This window comes from Frankliniella occidentalis, unplaced genomic scaffold (genome assembly GCF_000697945.3).
Source record: "Frankliniella occidentalis isolate FOCC.00 unplaced genomic scaffold, Focc_3.1 Scaffold22, whole genome shotgun sequence".
Taxonomy (NCBI): Eukaryota; Metazoa; Arthropoda; class Insecta; order Thysanoptera; family Thripidae; genus Frankliniella; species Frankliniella occidentalis.
The window spans coordinates 1,872,561-1,890,987 of record NW_026267152.1 but is presented as its reverse complement, the minus strand read 5'-3'; the positions used below and the strand labels follow the sequence as shown (position 1 = coordinate 1,890,987).

General features: G+C 41.7%; 5 protein-coding genes and 1 long non-coding RNA gene across 13 annotated transcripts in view; 2 read left to right on the top strand and 4 right to left on the bottom strand.

Moving 5' to 3' along the window:
* LOC113206899 (isoleucine--tRNA ligase, cytoplasmic) overlaps positions 1 to 4,148 on the bottom strand; it is a gene marked incomplete in the record, with an annotated part of 8,449 nt that extends 4,301 nt beyond the window's left edge. The window contains 2 exon segments of the mRNA XM_052264941.1: positions 29 to 3,313; positions 3,986 to 4,148. Coding sequence (XP_052120901.1) covers positions 29 to 3,303 — 3,275 coding nt within the window.
* Positions 4,149 to 4,241: 93 nt separating this feature from the next.
* Positions 4,242 to 5,079, top strand: LOC127748958 (uncharacterized). Its single transcript, XR_008010874.1, has 2 exons — positions 4,242 to 4,379; positions 4,460 to 5,079. It is a non-coding gene; the product is annotated as an uncharacterized LOC127748958 (long non-coding RNA).
* On the bottom strand, positions 4,678 to 7,544 carry LOC113206902 (chromatin assembly factor 1 p55 subunit). Its single transcript, XM_026423186.2, has 9 exons — positions 7,347 to 7,544; positions 6,357 to 6,650; positions 6,069 to 6,273; positions 5,818 to 5,995; positions 5,550 to 5,744; positions 5,390 to 5,467; positions 5,185 to 5,319; positions 4,981 to 5,079; positions 4,678 to 4,897 (listed from the first exon to the last, which is right to left on the bottom strand). Exons 1-9 carry the CDS (start codon positions 7,363 to 7,365, stop codon positions 4,817 to 4,819), a joined length of 1,284 nt encoding a protein of 427 aa, XP_026278971.1. The 5' UTR covers positions 7,366 to 7,544; the 3' UTR covers positions 4,678 to 4,816.
* Positions 7,545 to 7,764: 220 nt separating this feature from the next.
* Positions 7,765 to 18,427, top strand: part of LOC113206900 (2-phosphoxylose phosphatase 1) — a 13,976-nt gene continuing 3,313 nt past the window's right edge. Inside the window, exons 1-8 of one of the 8 annotated variants that reach the window (XR_008010873.1) lie at positions 7,765 to 8,100; positions 8,230 to 8,333; positions 8,407 to 8,571; positions 8,665 to 9,019; positions 9,170 to 9,332; positions 9,409 to 9,684; positions 9,765 to 10,046; positions 10,119 to 11,331. Coding sequence is in view for 7 of the 8 variants with exons in the window: in XM_052264944.1 (XP_052120904.1) it covers positions 8,240 to 8,333; positions 8,407 to 8,571; positions 8,665 to 9,019; positions 9,170 to 9,332; positions 9,409 to 9,684; positions 9,765 to 10,046; positions 10,119 to 10,478 (1,695 nt within the window). In the remaining variant the exon portion in view is untranslated. Of the gene's footprint in view, positions 8,101 to 8,229; positions 8,334 to 8,406; positions 8,572 to 8,664; positions 9,020 to 9,169; positions 9,333 to 9,408; positions 9,685 to 9,764; positions 10,047 to 10,118; positions 11,571 to 18,427 lie in introns of those variants that run through there. The other 7 variants (XM_052264944.1, XM_052264945.1, XM_052264947.1 and 4 more) reach the window with 7 other exon arrangements.
* LOC113206903 (mitochondrial 2-oxoglutarate/malate carrier protein) lies at positions 12,089 to 14,616 on the bottom strand. The gene is made up of 5 exons (XM_026423187.2): positions 14,450 to 14,616; positions 13,840 to 14,073; positions 13,463 to 13,767; positions 13,271 to 13,370; positions 12,089 to 13,173 (listed from the first exon to the last, which is right to left on the bottom strand). Exons 1-5 carry the CDS (start codon positions 14,506 to 14,508, stop codon positions 12,975 to 12,977), a joined length of 897 nt encoding a protein of 298 aa, XP_026278972.1. The 5' UTR covers positions 14,509 to 14,616; the 3' UTR covers positions 12,089 to 12,974.
* Positions 15,378 to 18,308, bottom strand: LOC113206910 (hairy/enhancer-of-split related with YRPW motif protein-like). The gene is made up of 3 exons (XM_052264953.1): positions 17,710 to 18,308; positions 16,917 to 17,123; positions 15,378 to 16,810 (listed from the first exon to the last, which is right to left on the bottom strand). The coding sequence occupies exons 1-3, from the start codon at positions 18,040 to 18,042 to the stop codon at positions 16,187 to 16,189; spliced, it is 1,164 nt and encodes a 387-aa protein (XP_052120913.1). The 5' UTR covers positions 18,043 to 18,308; the 3' UTR covers positions 15,378 to 16,186.

Genomic DNA, 18,427 nt, shown 5'->3' with positions numbered 1-18,427 from the left:
TTAACACAGGAAAATGAACTATTTTTACCTGCATGCTGGTTGTTTCTGTTCCTCCTTTGCGAGAGGATTTGCACTGCCAGCGTAACCACCGCAAAAGCCTTTAACTGCAACAAGGGCAAGTTCTACATCTTTTACTTTGCTGGCCTCTTCTGAAATAACAGCAGCATTCACAGGCTTTGATGATAGTGGTCTGATGGGACCTTTGACAGCATTTTCTATGTATTCCTTATAACTGTTCAACACATTCTTAAGAATGCCATCAGCAGATACTTTGTAGTACATTGTGACAGGGTCTAATGGCATCAACTGAGCTTTTTTCCGGAGCTTCTGGACCCTGTTAATGACCTCACGAGCTATTCCTTCTTCAAGCATATCCTCACTTTGAGTAATGTCAAGCAAAACAAGAACATCATTGTCAGAGTGAGCTTCATAGCGTTCTGAGAGTTCCTGGGCAGCAGGGCCAGTGAAACTGAACATAATGCGAATGTCATCCTTTTCAATGGCATTACCACACAGTTCCAATTTTCCACCGGATAAGAACTTTTGAAGCTGAGCATCAGTTAAGTTTTTGATTTCTTTAGTTACAGCCTTAAATTCACCCTTGAGGCGGGCTCCAAGTGTTTTATGATCAGGCTCAGCCCTGAGGGCTACTCCATACTTTAACTTATCACTAGTGAGAACCATTGATTTCACATTAAGTTCCTCCAACACATAGTGCTCAAGCTCCTTAACTTCATTGAGGAAAGAAGCATCTTGATGAATGATAACGACTTCTGATAGAGGGTACTTGATGGGTAGAGTTCGGCGGTCTCGAATCACACGCCCCAATTCAATGATTGTTTGCATGTGTGACACAGCAGACTCAATATCCTTTTTTATCAAGCTTGGTTTTGGTGTGGGCAACATGAGGTAGTGCACACTATCAGCTTTATCTGTTTTGTTCAAATGACGAAGGTTTTGATACATCAACTCACTGAGGAAAGGTGTAAACGGAGCCATGATGCGCACCATTGAAAATAGAACACTATATAGTGTTTCCAGCCCTCTTCGGCAATCCTCAATACCACCATCACCCTTTAGCCTCTTCCTATTCATACGGACATACCAGTTAGTAAGATTGTCTATAAACTTGACTAACTTGGGGACAACAGTGTATAACCTGTATGCTGCCATTTCTTGCTTTACAAAAAGCAGCAATGACTGAGAGAAAGATAAAATCCAAGAGTCCATGACATTGCTCGACTGCACACAAGTGTTTTCATCAAAGTAAAAAGCTATGTTGTCTTCTTGTTCGAGACGTATGATATTCTGGGATAGGAAGCGGTAGGCATTGTACCAAGGCAAAAATAAATCTTTCAAAATGTTTTTCACTCCATCTTCTTTAAAACGAAGGCTTTCAGCCCTCACAACAGGGGAGTTTATCAGGTAAAGACGGAGGGCATCTGCACCATACTTATTTACTACCTCAAGTGGATCAGGGTAGTTTTTCTTTCTCTTTGACATCTTTTGACCATCTGATGCCAAAACAAGGCCATTTGCTATAAGGTTTTTAAAAGGGGGTTTACCAAAGAGAGCAGTAGAAATAACAAGAAGAGTATAAAACCAGCCTCTAGTCTGGTCAATCCCTTCAGCAATAAAATCAGCAGGGAAACATTTCTCAAACTCTTTGCTGTTTTCAAATGGATAATGAGCTTGAGCATAGGGCATGGATCCACTTTCAAACCAGCAATCAAATACCTCTGCAATCCGTCTCAAGGGTTTACCACCAGGACGAGCAGATGGGATTTCTAAATGATCAATACTCTCCCTATGCAGATCAGTAATTTTCTGGCCAGTTAGGCTTTCTAGTTCAGCAATACTTCCAACACAGACAACTTCTTTGCCATCCTCTGACACCCAGAGTGGAATAGGGGTACCCCAATATCTGTTTCTGCTTACAGCCCAATCTCGAGCATCCCGAAGCCAATTACCAAAGCGCTTCTCTTTGACAAAGTCAGGAACCCAATAACTCTGTTTACTAGTCTCAAGTAGAGTCTCACTCATATGCTGCACACGGATGAACCATGAAGGTACAACTCTATAAATAAGAGGTGTGTCAGATCTCCAGCAGAATGGGTAACTATGCTTCATAGTTGAATTTTGATAAAGCTGACCAGCATCTTTCAGATGTTTGATGATGAGTTTGTCGGCATCCTTGATATACATTCCTTTGAATTGTGTCACAGGATCAGTGAAGCAACCGCTAGCATCAAGAGGACATTGAATGTCATCATCACGTGAAAACATTCCATTATCAACACACACACGGTAATCATCTTCACCAAAAAATGGAGCACATTGAACTACTCCTGTACCAGAATCATCGGTAACATAGCCATCTGCAAACACCGTAAATGCACCCTTTTTCTCCATTTCAGGAAAGAAGGGGAATAGAGGAACATACTTTTTGCCTTTTAGTTTTGATCCAGGAAATTTATCCAAAACAGTATAGTCATCTTGACTCTTGAAAACACTCTCCAATCTCTTCTCCATTAACACAAAGGCTCTACCTGAAGATTTCTCTTGAACCTTTACATAAATCATGTCAGGATTTACTGTCAAAGCAAAATTGCTGGGTAAGGTCCATGGAGTTGTTGTCCATGCTAGAAGTTCCAATGGTTCATCTCTTAACTTGAATGCAACTGTTATTGATGGGTCATTAACATCCTTATAGTTCTGGCCACATTCAAAGTTTGACAGTGGAGTATTACAAGCATTAGAATAAGGCATCACTTTCACACCTCGATAAACCAACCCCTTATTGTACAATTGTTTGAAAACCCACCACACAGATTCCATAAACCAAGGGTACAGTGTTTTGTAATCATTTTTGAAGTCAATCCAGCGACCCAGCCTGGTAATAACATTTTCCCATTCTTCCGAATAACGCATGACTATTTTTCGACACTCTGCATTGTAAGCTGGAATTCCCATTTTCGCAACATCAGCTGGGCCCTGGATTCCAAGGGTTTTGTCAATCTCAAACTCAACAGGTAACCCATGGCAATCCCAGCCAAACCTTCTTTCTACATGGAATCCACTTTGATGAGCATATCTGGTGACAATATCCTTGATGGTACCGGCAAGAATGTGGCCATAATGAGGAAGTCCTGTGGCAAACGGTGGTCCATCATAGAAGGTAAATCTTTCCTTTCCTTTAGATTGTTTCAGGCATGTTTGAAAGGCATCAAGTTTTTTCCATAGATTTAAAATGTTCTCTTCCTCCTTGGCAAAGTTAATGTTCTCTGGAACTGGTTGAGCCATGGTTGAGCACCTGTTGAAGAGCAAAAAACAGCCTTAAGTATTTTTCCAATAAAAATATGCCAATAATGAGCCCGGTCCACAATGCGCCATAGTCAGAAGTTGTATCACATTTCATAAACGCACTCATGGCATGGCATGGCATGGCATGGCTAAACAAACAGACACAATACTGGCAACAAGAAATAAAGTTGGCTAATAGGCTGATGCAATCAATCGACATGCAGCAAATGTGTAATCAAGCAATAAGTAGTTGACAGTGAAAATCAAAAGTGGGAGAATAAATCTGACAGTCCAGACAGAAACTATTCAATAGGAGTAGAAATTAGATCAACTGAGAGTAAATCAGACCTCCCAAATTGGTAGGTATCCTTACAGACTGTGACAGGTTAAATAAAGTATAAACAAACATCCATCGGGGAAGAAAGAGAGTCAAAAGTAGTTTAAAATGGCCAATTACTAGTGAGAGAAATTTGAATGGCGTTAAATGCACGACGGGTCAGAGTTTTGATTTTGAAACAAAAACAATTATTAAAAAGTGACACCGGCAAAGTTAAAGAAAGTAAGGTTAGGGTCTCGAGTGAAATCATATGGTATAATAAGGAACCACGTTCGGATGGTTTATCACGAAGTACTAAATTTCAAAAAGTAATAATACCGAAGCAAAATGTTTTACGATACATACCCACTCAGAACACGACTTCACTTAAGAGTCACCTATATCATTCAATCACCACGAGCACATTATATGGTCGGCACTGCTGCACTGCTGCACCATGCAGACAGAAAACAGAAGAAGCACTGTCGCTAAAAACACCACGAGTGCGAGCGGTGCGAGGTGCGAAGTGGAAGTTGTGGTGGTGTGCCGATGGTGGTGCGCCGCGTCAGCTTGAGCCAGCAAAGAAAGGCACCTACCAGAAACTAGCAAAATTTCTTCCTATAGAAGATGAAAATAATGTGCATACGTTAGATTTTCTCTATTAAAAATTGATAGATCATAGATAACCCCTCATACAGATAAACATGGCAACAACCAACTTTGTTCATTCTTAAATTTTTGTCTGGAAGTTTTAACTGAGGTAGACATTATGGCAATCTATCAATGGTTTACTCGCTGAAATATAGGACATTTCTGTATAACATGTGTATTCACTGCCAGGTGCGGACTCACAAGTTGCTTTCACAGAATTGTGGTTTCGTTTTCATGTTTTGGTCTCAGTACAATAAATGAATGTCAGCAGCGGCGAACTTGAAGTTTAGGCACAATATGGGACCAAATGGAAAAGGCTCTTTAGCCTGCTGTCACAGTATATAAAATTGTCTTTTGTAACAATATGGAGGAGTAGAAGGTCTCAGGTTCAATAATGAACAAGTGTGTAAAAATATTCAGATGCAGGTACAGTCCTATTATTTAATTAATGAATGTTGGTACATAAATGAATCACAATGGAGTAAATTGCAAAAAAGCAGGTAAGCTAGTAAAACATGAATTATGATACACAATAATCTAATAGATTCATGAAGCTGCCGCCTCTAGTTCAGTAGCTGGAGTCTCAGGTTCTTCATCATTGTAAATGTTCTCTGCCATTTGCCAGACCTGACACAAAAAAAAAAAAAAATTGAGTTAGTAAATTACATTTTTTAAGTACTTTAAAAGTTGTGCACTCTATTATCTCTTACCTGCATGATATTATCCTCAGAAACAGAGCAAATAACCCAAGGTTCATTGGGATTCCAAGAGAAGTCCGAGATCTTGGCTGTGTGACCACCATGGATAAACTATAAAAAAAATAAAAAATTGCAAGAGTCAGGACACGAAATATGCTGGAAGTTCCTTAGCAACAATCAAAATTTGCTCTTCAGAAAGATACTGAATAAACTAACCAGTAATTCCGGAGGTCCATCTTCCGCATCTTCACTGGATTGTTCTTCCCCAATCTTGCTGAGATCCCAAACATGCAGTCTTCGATCTGTGCCACTGGACGCCAGAATCGTCTCATTATGAGGAGACCATTGAACCTATAGAATGAAAGAAAGTTAATAGGACAAGTAAATAGATATTTAGTTAAGAAAACATGTATGTACCAACCTGGAAGATTTCATCTTTATGCGACTCGAATGAGTGAAGCTTCAATTTCAAGTTTCTCAAATCCCAGAGCGCTACAGTCTAAAAATGAGATATTTCTATTAGTGAAAAAAAAAAATAGACAGAGGATGCTGATTTGAGAATAGGTTGTAATTTGACAAACCTTGTCTGCACTTCCAGTAGCCAGAATAAATTCTGAGTATGGATTAAAAGAGAGGCAGTTAACTTCAGCAGTGTGAGCGTCAACAGTATGAGACGGCTTACTGGTGTTATTAGAACGTGTATCCCAGATCATGAGTTTTTGATCATCCGCCACTGAACCAAATAGAGACTCGTGAAGAAGGTGCCATGCAACATCCTGAAATACTCCAACAGTTAAATTGATTTCGTCAGGATACAGTACATTAATCCATATAAACACATTTGCCTACCTCAACAACAGCAGTATGTCCCGTAAAAATAGTTTTAGCATCAATAATGCGATTTTCTTTTGGAGTGGCATTGATATCCCACAGGCAAATGGTGTGGTCATCAGAGGCTGATAGTAGGTAGCCATTGAGATTAGGATTCCATGAGAGACCATAGCCTTCTTTCTGGTGTCCTCTTAGTCTTTTTGAGAAAAGGGTTAACTTAGTAGGTGAAAAAAATAATTTATGGAGAGGTGATTAAGAGATAAAATTACCTGAGATCAGGGTGGCACTCGCCATTAGGGTCTGGTTTTGAGGGATGTTTAGTGTAGTCAAACACAAGAACATCACTTGATGGTGTTTTAGTAGCAATGACACAAGGGTTTTGAGGCATGTAGCGAGCTCTATTGACTTCGCCTTCGTGGTTAATTTTAATTTCGATTTCAATTTTACCACTTATTGATCCAAAACCGCCAAACTCTGAAAAAAAATTAAAAAATTAGTAAGTAGAGAGAGAAAAATAATAGCAGGATAAGTAATATGTTGTCAACAAAACTGCTTACCTCCTTTCTCATTGTCATAATGAGACGCATCAAACTGAGCATCTTCATTGGGCAGTTGAACACTGGCAATAAGGAGGTGGTTCTGTTCATCTGACGTGTGCGTTCCCAAAATCAATCTGTGCACCGAGTAATCTTTGCCTTCTGGTCTAGTTACGTCAGGTAGCCACTGTGCTGTTAATGATGGCCACTCCAATGCATGTGTCATAACAAGATCATAAAGAAATGGAGTATTTTTCTTCCATATTTTATATTCTTCATTAATAACTCTTTCTTCGACTGCATCGTCGAACGCCTCTGAAAATAAGTTTGAAAGAAAATTGCATACCAATGAATTGTTGTTCAAATGACAGGATATAGAACAATATTGAATGACCCAAAATGTAATACATCCCGCTATGAGAGAAAAATAGCTGTACTTTGGGCCATACAATTATCTTGTTTGACAATTCAGCCTAATACCATTCAACGAGAAATATTAAGGAATAAAATAAATAAAAATCGGTGGTAATAGTTGACAAAGAGCACCACCACAATAACACAAATATGAAATTTATTTGAAGACAAAACACTGAGCAAAACTACAATTTAGTGAGGTTAGGCAACTAAGGTGTCAAAGGATAGTAGATTGTAAACTATTGAGTTATCCATTTGAAAATTGAGCTATTGCAGCGCACAAAAACTTGGATATACATACAGAAGTAGGAATGAAACAGCAAAGAGTTACTACCGACGGAAGTACCGTCTGTCAAGACGTCCGGCATAATAAGGTTCGCAAAGAGCTGGTAAAATCTTAATGGTACGACCTCAAATCTTAACAGTGAACATTGCAGAAAACCAATAAATTTAAAGAAGAAATTCTTTTGAGGAAAAAAAGATTCAATGTTATTTCTAAGAAAATGCGCGCTAAAATCCTAGCACCCCCACCTTGCCGGCATCAAGCTGGAGCGTCATAACAAAAGTATCTGTAAAGACGAAATGATTTGTAGTTACCTCCGTCCTTATCCGTCATTTTGCGTGAGGACGCCACTGGTAAGCCTTCTTGAACAGTTAAAGACGAAAATTCACCCTAAAACGGGTGATAGGCCTACACAACAAGCGTCTTGAGCTACTGAACAACGACGGCCTCGCTACTTGCGAGTTGAAGAGTGCAACAAGGTTCACTGCGCAGGCGCATCACTCCACTCGCGACCTCCCGCCAGTTGTGCCGCCAATCACGGTCCCCCTGATGTACTTCATAATTCTAAATCATAAGACTTTGGACAACCGCTGTACTCTTTTGAACAGGGAGTGTGCAAGATAAAACTTATTTTAAGGTACATATTCTTAAGTTGATGCCTCCAATAACTTTCAAATGTTTTGATTTCCGAGACCGCTGGCTGCTGGCTGTATAACTGATCCACACTTACAGCCAACATCTAAAGAGTAACATGGAAAGAAGTCATAGCAGAAAACTGAATTTGGCAGACAGAAAATAAATTGTCTGCTACGCTACCTTGGGGGTAAAATTTTGACAACAACATGAATGAAGGTGTAATCACCATCACGGAATTCTGGCAGGAGAGTGCTATCACCTTAACGTAAGGTGTGACGAGTTCCTGTCAGATTTCTGGGGAAAGGGCCTGCTTCAGACGGTGTAAAATGAAGACATTTACCTGTCTTCTGCCCATCAAAAATATACTCTAATCATATCAGTTGTGCTGGTCTCCTGGCTTATTTCGTTTTGCAGAATTTGGTCAAATTACTGGTAGGTAGATGTCTGTTTTGGCTGTGTGTTGATTTCCTACCAATATCCTCTGACCTCTTTCCATATTTCTGAACTGACACCCTTATTCATGAATATTTTATAAAATGTGAATGATTTTTTAATTCACAGGTGATCCAAGATGCTTCCCGGTTTTATGATGAAGTTGTTATCACAGCACCGTGTTTTATACTGCTACCTAATACTTAGTGTCTGGATTTTTCTCATGGTTGGAGGTGTGTTCTTTTACTTTTCTGCTGTTTCTTAACTTAAAGTGAAAGCGCTACACTAACTTGAATATTTTTATAGGAATGTATAAATATATTGGAACAGAAGATGCTGCCCAAGGATATAAGCACTCATCAAATGATATCTTTGTCAGAGGTTTCCCAAAAGATCTCAAACCTGAAATTAAAGGTCGGCGAATATATCGTCTTTGCAATCCTCCAGAGGATATCAATCTCGGCAGTGAAGGTATCACACCACTTATTATTTTACCTCTCCATTGTAGTTCCAGCCTTGTAAAATTCCAAGCGCAGCTTCACTCCAGACTTTCTTCTGTTCAAGGCCAGGTGGATGATAACTACACACTTGTGGGTGCTGTAGTATTTCTACGGCATGGAGATCGTGGACCACTTATGCACGTGCGTAATATAAGCAGTGTCAACTGTGCTGGTGACCTGCTAAGCCCTGATATCACAAACGGTGACTGGGATGCTGGTTATGCTGCTTATGAGGCCTTCCTTCAAAATGCATCACTGGCTGCTGGGCTTGGTGTAGGTGGAGGTGGGAGTGACAAGCTCAGCAACAATTTCCTGTGGCAGCTTCTTGGTCCATTTCATGCTTTTCCGTTAGTACCTCCTAGTAGCGGAGAATGCAGTTTGGGACAGCTTACACCAGTTGGAGTCACTCAACTTTTAAGGTATTCACCCAACTATAGAATTCAAAACTCAATTTTAAGGAAAAAATATCAAAAGACTTGTAGAATTATTTGTCATAAAATTCTATTTTTTAAAAAGACAAACATGGATGTAACTATAAAAAAAATCTGGTAACAAAACTATTTTTACAGAACTGGACACATTCTGAAAACTGCATATGCCGACAAATTAGGCATTGGTAAAGGTTCCTTAACTGCAGAAGATGTAGTTGTCTATAGTACTCATTACAGGCGAACCTTCCAGAGTGCTCTTGCCTTCCTTTACAGTTTCCTCTCCCTTGAAGACTTACACAAGGTAGAAACAATAATAAAAACTGGCCATTTATTTACAAATTTATTAAAAACAGTATAATAAGGGCTTTTATTTCTAGGTGACTCTTCGACCAAGTCAAAGTTTGGCTTTTTGTTTCAATGATTGTGCATGCCCTGCAGCAGAAAAGTACCGACATCAAGTTAGTGTAGAGGCTGCAGACCATTTTAGATCACATCCAGCTGTTATGAAATTGGTTCGCTCTGCAGCATCAATTGTATATGAATCGCCTGATAAAACACTGTTATCTGATCCTCATGCTCTGAGGGATGCTCTTCTTGCCTATGTCTGTCATGGTGCACCACTGCCATGTATTGATATTGGACTTTTAAACAAAGTAAGTTATTTTGCATCTTTGTTGCTTGATTCATTTGTAGGTTCTCCAACACGTGCTCATAAAAATTTTCTTCATTTTAGGAGGTGTGTGTTCGTCCAGAACAGGTTACCAGTCTATTTGCCTACACTGAATGGGAGGAACGTTTATATGTTAAAAGTCAAAGTCTGAAACGGTCATGTCTCCTTCGAGCTTATGGTTTGCTCAGAAGTGTTGTTGGCTATCTATTGAAAATGGTGTCTGAAGGAAAGCCTCGAATTGTTATCTATTCTGGACATGACAAAACATTGCAGTACCTGTCAGGAGCACTTGGTGTCATTGCGGAAACAGCAGCCCCACATTATGCTTCAAGACTTGTTCTGGAGGTATGTATGATTTTTTTAGATTTGATTGCAGGTTTTGTGATGTCTATATCATAATGGGAATGCCTTTCATAGGTTTACCGCAGCCGCAATGCAGAGAAAACATCAACTGGTGACCCAGTGGGATCTTCCCAGCATGATGATGGCCCAGCTGCCAAAGATTACTTCTTTAGACTTGTATTTAATGGGAGAGACCTTACCAACCACGTTGTTTGTTGCCGTCATGGTGGTTCTACTGTTGTCAATCCTCATTTTCACCACGGGTCGCATGGTGAAGATGCTGATCCTGCCTATAATATTTCATCTTCCTCTCACCGCAAAAATAACTCTTCATATCTATGTCCTATTGAGTCAATAGTTCGCTTTTTACATGATGATTACTTTGTCCCATTCAATGCATCTAATTACAAAGACGCCTGCACTAATCATCCTTAGATTGTTCAATTTAATTACGAGTGCCACATGACATATATTTAAACTTTTTCAAAAATCTACAAAAACAACCAAAGAGAGATGTGTTATTTATGTGTTTATAGATTTAGGTAATTACAAATGCACAATGTACTGAAAGAGCATGGATTATGTTCTCCTGTTAACATTTCACAAAGGGTCAGCTTTAGATAAAGAATTGTGCTTGTTATGGAAAGGTAATATGTTTTTACCTTTCTGCTATATTTAAATTGGAGGCTGTGATATGATTTGTATACTGCCATTGGTGGGGGGAAATAAAAACAAACAAATCATAGACATTCCACTTAAAGTGCATTTAGTTTGATGAAGCCGAAGCTGAAGCACCTAGCTCTCTCTTTCAGCAACTGAAGAGCTTCTCGGAGCAGCTCAGGCCTCATCAGACTAAATTCACCTTTTCTTATGAAAATTTTGGATTGTTTTAAATTAAAGTTGAGTGTGCTGTAGTGTAGGTAGTGTTTTAATATGGTGCTATAAGAGTAAGCATTTCACCATTATTGGTGATGAGGACAACAATTTGTTTAAGCTGCTAAGAAAATATATTTGGATGTGTTGTTATGTGAACAACTTGAGCGCAAGAAGTGTTTTGTCCTTTAATTTCCAATACAAACTGCCCTTTTCGTAAGGATGTCTGTAAGTTACAACCCTTACAATTGTACTTAATCAACATATACATATACTTTTAAAAACAAATATTGTAACCGTGCCAATAACAGAATTTGTGATATTAGTTTGTCCTTATTTGATGTTCTGCTTAGGGTTCCTGTCAGCTCAATCATTTTTCCTGTGGTACCAAAACCATGTGGCACAGTAAAAGAAAGTTTAAAAAATCACATTTATCATTGTGAACAACTATAATTCCTTTTGTATGGTAATTTTGCTTTCAATTTACCTGTTATTCCAATGATTACATTGTTAAAACTCTCCTTTTGATTGATTTTGTCATTGCTTTTAGTAGATTTAATGGGGTCCAGAAGTGCATTTTTTAAGTGTTCCTTCTGTTCCTTTAGTCTGGTATTTTTAAGTGTAAAAGCATTAATAAATACTTTGTTTATAGTGTTTCATGAAACCTTATTGGGTATCAAGCAGTGCCGTCCAACAATGCCATGTTGCAAATTTCTGTGCTGATTTGTTTTGTACTAGTCACACATATTAAAGGCATTCCTTTTTGTCTAAGCGGCTGTAGCTACATTATGCAAAGATCATTCAATGGATAAAATTACAAAAAGCTGTTTGCTCTATAGGAGCAAGCAATTGCTATAATTTTCATTTTGTTTGATGCTGTAAATTAGTGTTTATGGTGTATCACAATATCTTGATTCAATTAGTCTTTAATATACTAGCTTGATGTCTTTGTAGAGATGACCAATACCAGTGACAAACATAAAACCTCCATTCAAGTCAAAATTGCTATTTGACACATTTTGTGGTTTGACTTGTGTGCCATAGTAAAAATATGTATTCACTACCATGATAAGCCTTTCAATTCAAATCTAAAAAGAATTTTAAAAATATCGTTGAAGTACTTTTGAAATTTTAACTCGGGTAGTATCTGGTTTAAACGCTGAACACAAATCTAGAGATTCCTTTTGAGTATATTTAACAAAAAAAATAATCTTGATAATTTTAACAACAGATACGATAATCAGTACCTATAAATGCTATTTACAATGTAAAATTCACCTCAATGATGTTTGCACAGGATGTCAAGACTTCATAGCATGAAGATAAAATGCTGTAAATGTTGCGCAAATTGTTCAAAAGAACTATTTCACCTAATAAATACTGTAGTGAGTACACACAGCTAAATTACAAAGAACACTTATGATCTACTTATTGTCTTCACTAAAACACAGAGGTTAAAATTCGGCACCTTTACTTAATAATCATCCATAACCACGGCCCACATTATTAAACTACAATGTCTGACAAGAAAATAGCTCCAAAAATGGCAAGACCATGTAATTTACTTACATAATCATGGTAACTCAAGTCTAAATGACTACAATGATAGCCAGGAAACCTTCCACAAAGTTCAATCCTAAAATCTGGTAAAAAAAGAAAAAATGCGTGACTAGGCCAACTTTAGTTGAATTTTGTTCAAAAAGTTGAGTTCTTCTATTAGTCTCTTGCTGTGCAAAACTAGGGCAGATATTGCATGCAATTGAGAAAACTTAAAAACCCATGAACAGCAATTGACATGCCCAGCTGGTATGGCGAGCAAGGCTGTTAAAAACATCATTGTTTCATAATACCTGAGGATTACACAAAGGAATGTTTCATTTAAAAACATAAAAATAGAAAAAATATACAGGCCTGTGATTGTAAAACAGTAAAAAAAACAAAAAAAACAACAACAATGAATTGCCTACAGCTTAAAAAAATAAAATCTAGTTGAATGTAGAACAACCAAAATGCCAGAATTTAGATGTGAATTGGCAGAAAATTGCATAATTTATGATTTTAAGCCAAACTCTTGTACAATTGGTTGAGCTGTTCCATAAAAATGAAAGTGAGTACAGTATGGGGCCCAAGACGAGCATAGTAAGGGGTGAAACCCTTCCATAGAGCAAAAACTCCTTCATGACGGACAACTTTCGAGAGAACATCAATAGTTCCAGTGAACTGCGGTTTACCTTCAACTACTTTCATATTCTGAATTCTGAAAATCAAACGAGGGAAAGAAAATTTTTCTGTTATCTCTTAAGCTTTAAGGACCATGATAAATTTGTTGATTATAAATCAAATACAGCACTCACCTTGTTTTGGCAATATCAAGTGGCATAGAAGCAATGGTGGTTGCAAGACCAGAAATCATGCTAGCACAGAAGTGAAGTTTGATGTTTTCTTCAAAGTAACCTACAGAGGATAAAATGTGACAACATTAACAAATGGAGAAAAAGAGCACAGAAGACAGTTTAGGGGCACTGTCCAAAAATTAGAAGCTGTACCTGAGGTAAGTAACTGTTGCTTAGCTTGCTGGTAAGTAGAGAGCTGAACAGCATTCACAACCATCGCTCGACCCATTGTAGGTACAGCGCCTTTCCATAAAGCTAAAATTCCTTCTTCTTTGGCAATACGAGCAAGCGCTGTAAGAGCATTACTGTAATTACGGCGCTCAGCAGGGGGTAACCTTCCATCAGTTGTCATACGAATTAGAGTCAGATCAGCGGGAGTTCCAACAAATGCACCAACAGCTCCAGCACAGAGTCCAATTAAAACCTTCACTCCAAAGCTAGGAGGTGCTCCATCTTTCCTATGGAATTTAGAAAACAATAAGAAAAACTTAGAATAAGACATCGCATCAAGTATCAAGTGGGTTACTTACGAAACTCTTTCAGTCAACCCATTGAAAACTCCAAGTCTTGCAGTAGTGTAAGTGGCTTGTCTAAGCAATCCAGCAGACAGGCCAGAGTAGAGTGCAGTTACGCCCTCATTTCTAAGGATACCACCAGCAGCATGGAAGCTTGTTTTGTATTCCTTTACTTTGCTGCCAATACCACTGACTTGCATGCGATTTTTCACAACATCCATAGGGTGGACAAAACAGGTAGCCATCATCCTTAAAAAAATAAATTAAAAGATGATTAAATCGCAAAGTGAAACATACCGTTCTGTTGCAAATTGACACCCCCAAATGTGAAGGAATATTTTGAAATGAGCTTTCATTGTGAGTAAAGCTAAGTTTATGAGAAAAATTTATGTGCTGACTGTCACATCATAAAATGTTTAACAATCTAATGAAATCAGCTAGAAATGGGTGTATGACACGGCATTCTTCTGAGGCAGAACAGGGCTAGAAGGGCATTTTATGAGGGACAAGATGGAAGTAGGCCGAATACCTGACCTGCCCCTTTGGACCTGACGCCGGTAGCACACATGAAATTTATCGACACATTCAATAATCAATAGCTAATAATGAGGGAATGAGTACTTACCCCGCAGAACCGCCGACGACAAACGGCACATATTTAGGTACCACTTTCTTGTCAGACATTTTGAAGGAAAGTCAAAATCGAAGGGGTTGTAGCGGGCGACAGGGTCACGGACGGGCACGTCGACCAAAGTGTAGAGTGGGTGTGCGAGTGGCTTTGACTGGCAAACAAGTCCGATGACACAAACACTCGTCGAGTGCAGAGCAAAAAATCAGAGGGCAGAACTGAACAGAAGACGGCCGGACAGCTGTTTGCCGCCACTCGGCACGAATGCAACCGGAAGCAAACACTGGCGGAACCAGAATTCTTCAAGGTCGCGCAGTCAGTTGTTTTCTTGGCGGAAGAAAAGGGATACCTTTAAATATATGAATAGCGTAATACTTTATAAATATATATATTTATAGCTCAAAATGTTTGTGACATTTTTGCCAGTTTTACTTGCACTTTGGTAACTGTCATAATTTTTATCCTACTTTTCCATTTAGGTTGTCACAGAACCACGATAAGGATAGCGCCTACCAGGTGCTCGGTAGGCCAACCCGCCAAACAGCTGTGTGAAGGCGGCGGCCCACCCGGGCCCAAATGCCGGGACCATTTTCTTCGACGTCGATTCGTCTTATCCACGTTTTTTCAATATTCTGACGTCAATTCAACGTTGAATATACGCACGCTTCTATTCCTCACTGGGGTAAGACTTTCAACGCTGTATTCCTAAGCTCCCCAAGCAAATTACGAAAAAAAAAAAAAAAAAAAAAAAAAAAAAAACCTCTGTGAGGCTATCCTTTTTTAGTGCGAAACTGCCCCAGCCTATATTTTGACCCTGCTTCGTGACAAAATCTTGGATCTCTTCAGTAATTTTGCGTAAAGGCACAAATAATGATACCCAGTCTCTTATACCTTTGAAAGATCAGAGGTCAAATTTGAAACACAATTAGAAAGAGTAATCAGGCTTTTATTTGTACAAATAGTGGGCAATAACACAACCTACTAATTGAATTACTTCAGAAAACTCTCAACCAATTAATTAATTAATTGATATGTTTTCACATTTGAAACAAAAACTTATGCCATTAAAGACCTACATCACTTAATACATTTTAGAAATATAAACAAATGATAATTATTAAGAGTGAAAGGTAAAGGTTTTTCTCACACACAAACTTACCCAAAATACATAAAGCTTTCATTTTATCACAGATAAGCAATTTTGGTCAGAGAACAGCTAATGGAACAAATCTGTTAAATATTATAAAAAGTAACAAAACATAAACCCTTCATGTAAAGAAAAGAAATAAACATAAGATTTTGATTTCCAACTGCTATACATAAGTAACAAAGCCAAAGTGAATGAATGTAACTCTTAAACACGACCTTTTGATCACTTGGCAGGATTTGAATAACACAATTTCAACACATTTTTTCTAATGTAAACATTTCTCCCAGATGTCCATATAAGCAGCAACACTCGTAAAAGTTTGCACCATTATGCCCCACTTTCTGAGATCACATTCCTCCGCACGATCTTATTCCGAGTTTAGTATCGAATTTCTGTCTCTATATATTGTGAAAAACTTTAAGCTTAAGACTTCAAACTGACTTAAACAAATTAAAAAAAAAAAAAAAACACAAGAAAAAAAACAACCGACACAAAACTTTAGCTATATAGCATAAAGATTCTAAACAGCACAGTATAGCATAAGAAATTCGACCGTGAATTAGGCATTAGCCAATGACCTCTCGCTACCACGGCCTCCACATTGGGCCCTTATCCTCGTCCTCGCTCCCGCTCTGGCTGCCTTGGCTCTCCTTGCTGGAGCTGACCCACACCTGGGCGCAGGCCGCAGTGCCCGCCCCCGATGCGGAGGCGCCCATGGGGAAGTCAAAGCGAGGCCGTTTCATCTGTTGCCTGTGCAACGCTTCCGAGGTGTAGTTGACAGGCGCGTCCGAGTCGTGGTCGTCGTCGTCATCCTCGCTGTCGTCGTCCATGTCGGATCGGCCATGACGAGACCGGGACCTCTTGGTGCCGCCCCGCGAGGTGGACGACGACACCTCTCCGTCAGCGTCTCCGGGGGCGGGGCCCTGCTGCAGGTGCTGCTGGCGCGCCATGTGCTGCAGCACGTCAGCGTCAGGATGGCCTTGATGCTGGTCCGGTGACGCGGGGGGCGAGTACGTCGTCGTGGTGGAGGTGGTGGAGGCGGGACGCGGCGCCATTCCTGGGGCGGCGCCCTGGCCCAGCGCGCCAAGCCCCACCTGGTTCACGACCTGGCCGAGGTGCGCGACGAGGCGACGCCCCACCGCGGCGTCCAGGCCGGGGAGTCCCAGCAGAAAGTGGCACGCCTCACTCGCGCACTGACTGAAGCCCGCCTGTCGCAGAGAAAGGATGATCAGTACACAGACTCGCAGGGGGAAGAGCTTCTAGCAAGCGCCGCAAAACAATGTTGACACGATGAGAAAACGTCTAAAGCCTCACCTGAAATCGGCTCGCATCCTCAGCAACGTCCCGGGGCCTAGTGATCCTCTGCAGGTGGCGCACCGTCAGCTCCAAGATATCAGCCTTCTCCAACTTGCTCACGTTCTCGCCCTCGGCCTCCAACGCTCCCACCATCAGCTCCTTGAGCTCGTCCAGGCAGCGGTTGATGCGGGCACGACGCTTGCGCTCCAGGAGCGGTTTTGTCACCTGCGAACGGCAGAGAAATGTTGCGGTGAAAAAGGGCCTTTTGACACCGAACAGGACCGGCGCACACAGGGTAGATCGCGCACAGAGCGCACGGCGTCCCGGCCGTCGCGGTGGCCGAGGACATTCGACCCACAGAGGGGTAGGGCGCGCGGCGCGCCATCGCATCGGCACAGGCGCGACTTCGGGTCCGGAGATGACAAGGGGGCGACTGTAGTCCACGTAGAGGGGTTCCGTACGACGAATTGTCCACCTTTCAGGCGGCTGCTTGGGGTTGACAGACAGGGGTGGTAACTGCCCCTGTTCCTGCCAGCCGACCCCCCCCCCCCCCACTACTACTCCTCCTCCCCTAAAACCACGCCTGGCCATCGGCCGGCGTATGGCCGCGGTAAATCGACCAAGGGTTCAAGAGTCACGGACGGGAACGGGAACCCTCAGGCGGTCGGCGACTCCCCCCCCCCCTCAATCCACGATCACCACGTACGTATCACCCCTCGAGCTTCGAGCGGGAACTCCTGCGTGCGCGTCGTCGCCCGCACCATGGAGTGCTACAACTAGTGCCCAAAGATGAGCGTGTCCCCGTGCTCACCTTCTTGTACGTGTACGTCCTAGAGATGGGCGGCGACTGGCACTCTGGGGGCGAGCCGAGGGGCTGGCCGAGGGGTTGACCAAGGGGTTGACCAAGGGGTTGACCAAGGGGCTGGCCAAGGGGCGGGCCGAGGGGCGGGCCGCCCAGGGGCAGCGGGGTGCCCGACGGCGACGTGCTGTGGGGCTGGTGCTGGTGCTGCAGCTGCAGCTGGTGGGCGTGCTGCTGCTGCTGCATCATGAGCTGGTTCAGCTGCGCCAGCTGACTGGCGGCCAGCATGCCCACGCCCGCTGCGGCCGCCGCTGCGTACGGGTCCCTCAACGAAGCCATCAGCATGTTGTGGGCAGACGAGCGGGACGTAATCCAAAGCGCACTGCGTAGCACTGCTGCTGTCGCCTGTTGCACGGCGGTGGGTGGACTTGTTGCACTGCACTGATCACTCACGCCATCGCTCGCGGACCGCGGCGGTCACTCGCTCCAAAATCCTCGTCCTCACTCTCGCACAGTCACTCGCGCGCACAAACGTCGCTCACACGATACACACGTCCTGTCCGTCGGAACGCGGCTCGGCAACTGATTTCCTCTCCTTCCTCCACCGGGTCTCCTCCCCTGGGAACCGGCGGCGGCGGCGGCGACGCGGAGCCGGCCGGTGCTGCCTGCCCCGCCCCCCTGCACTTCCCCCCGCCGCGCCCCGCCGCAGCCCGCGCTGCCCCCCCACTTG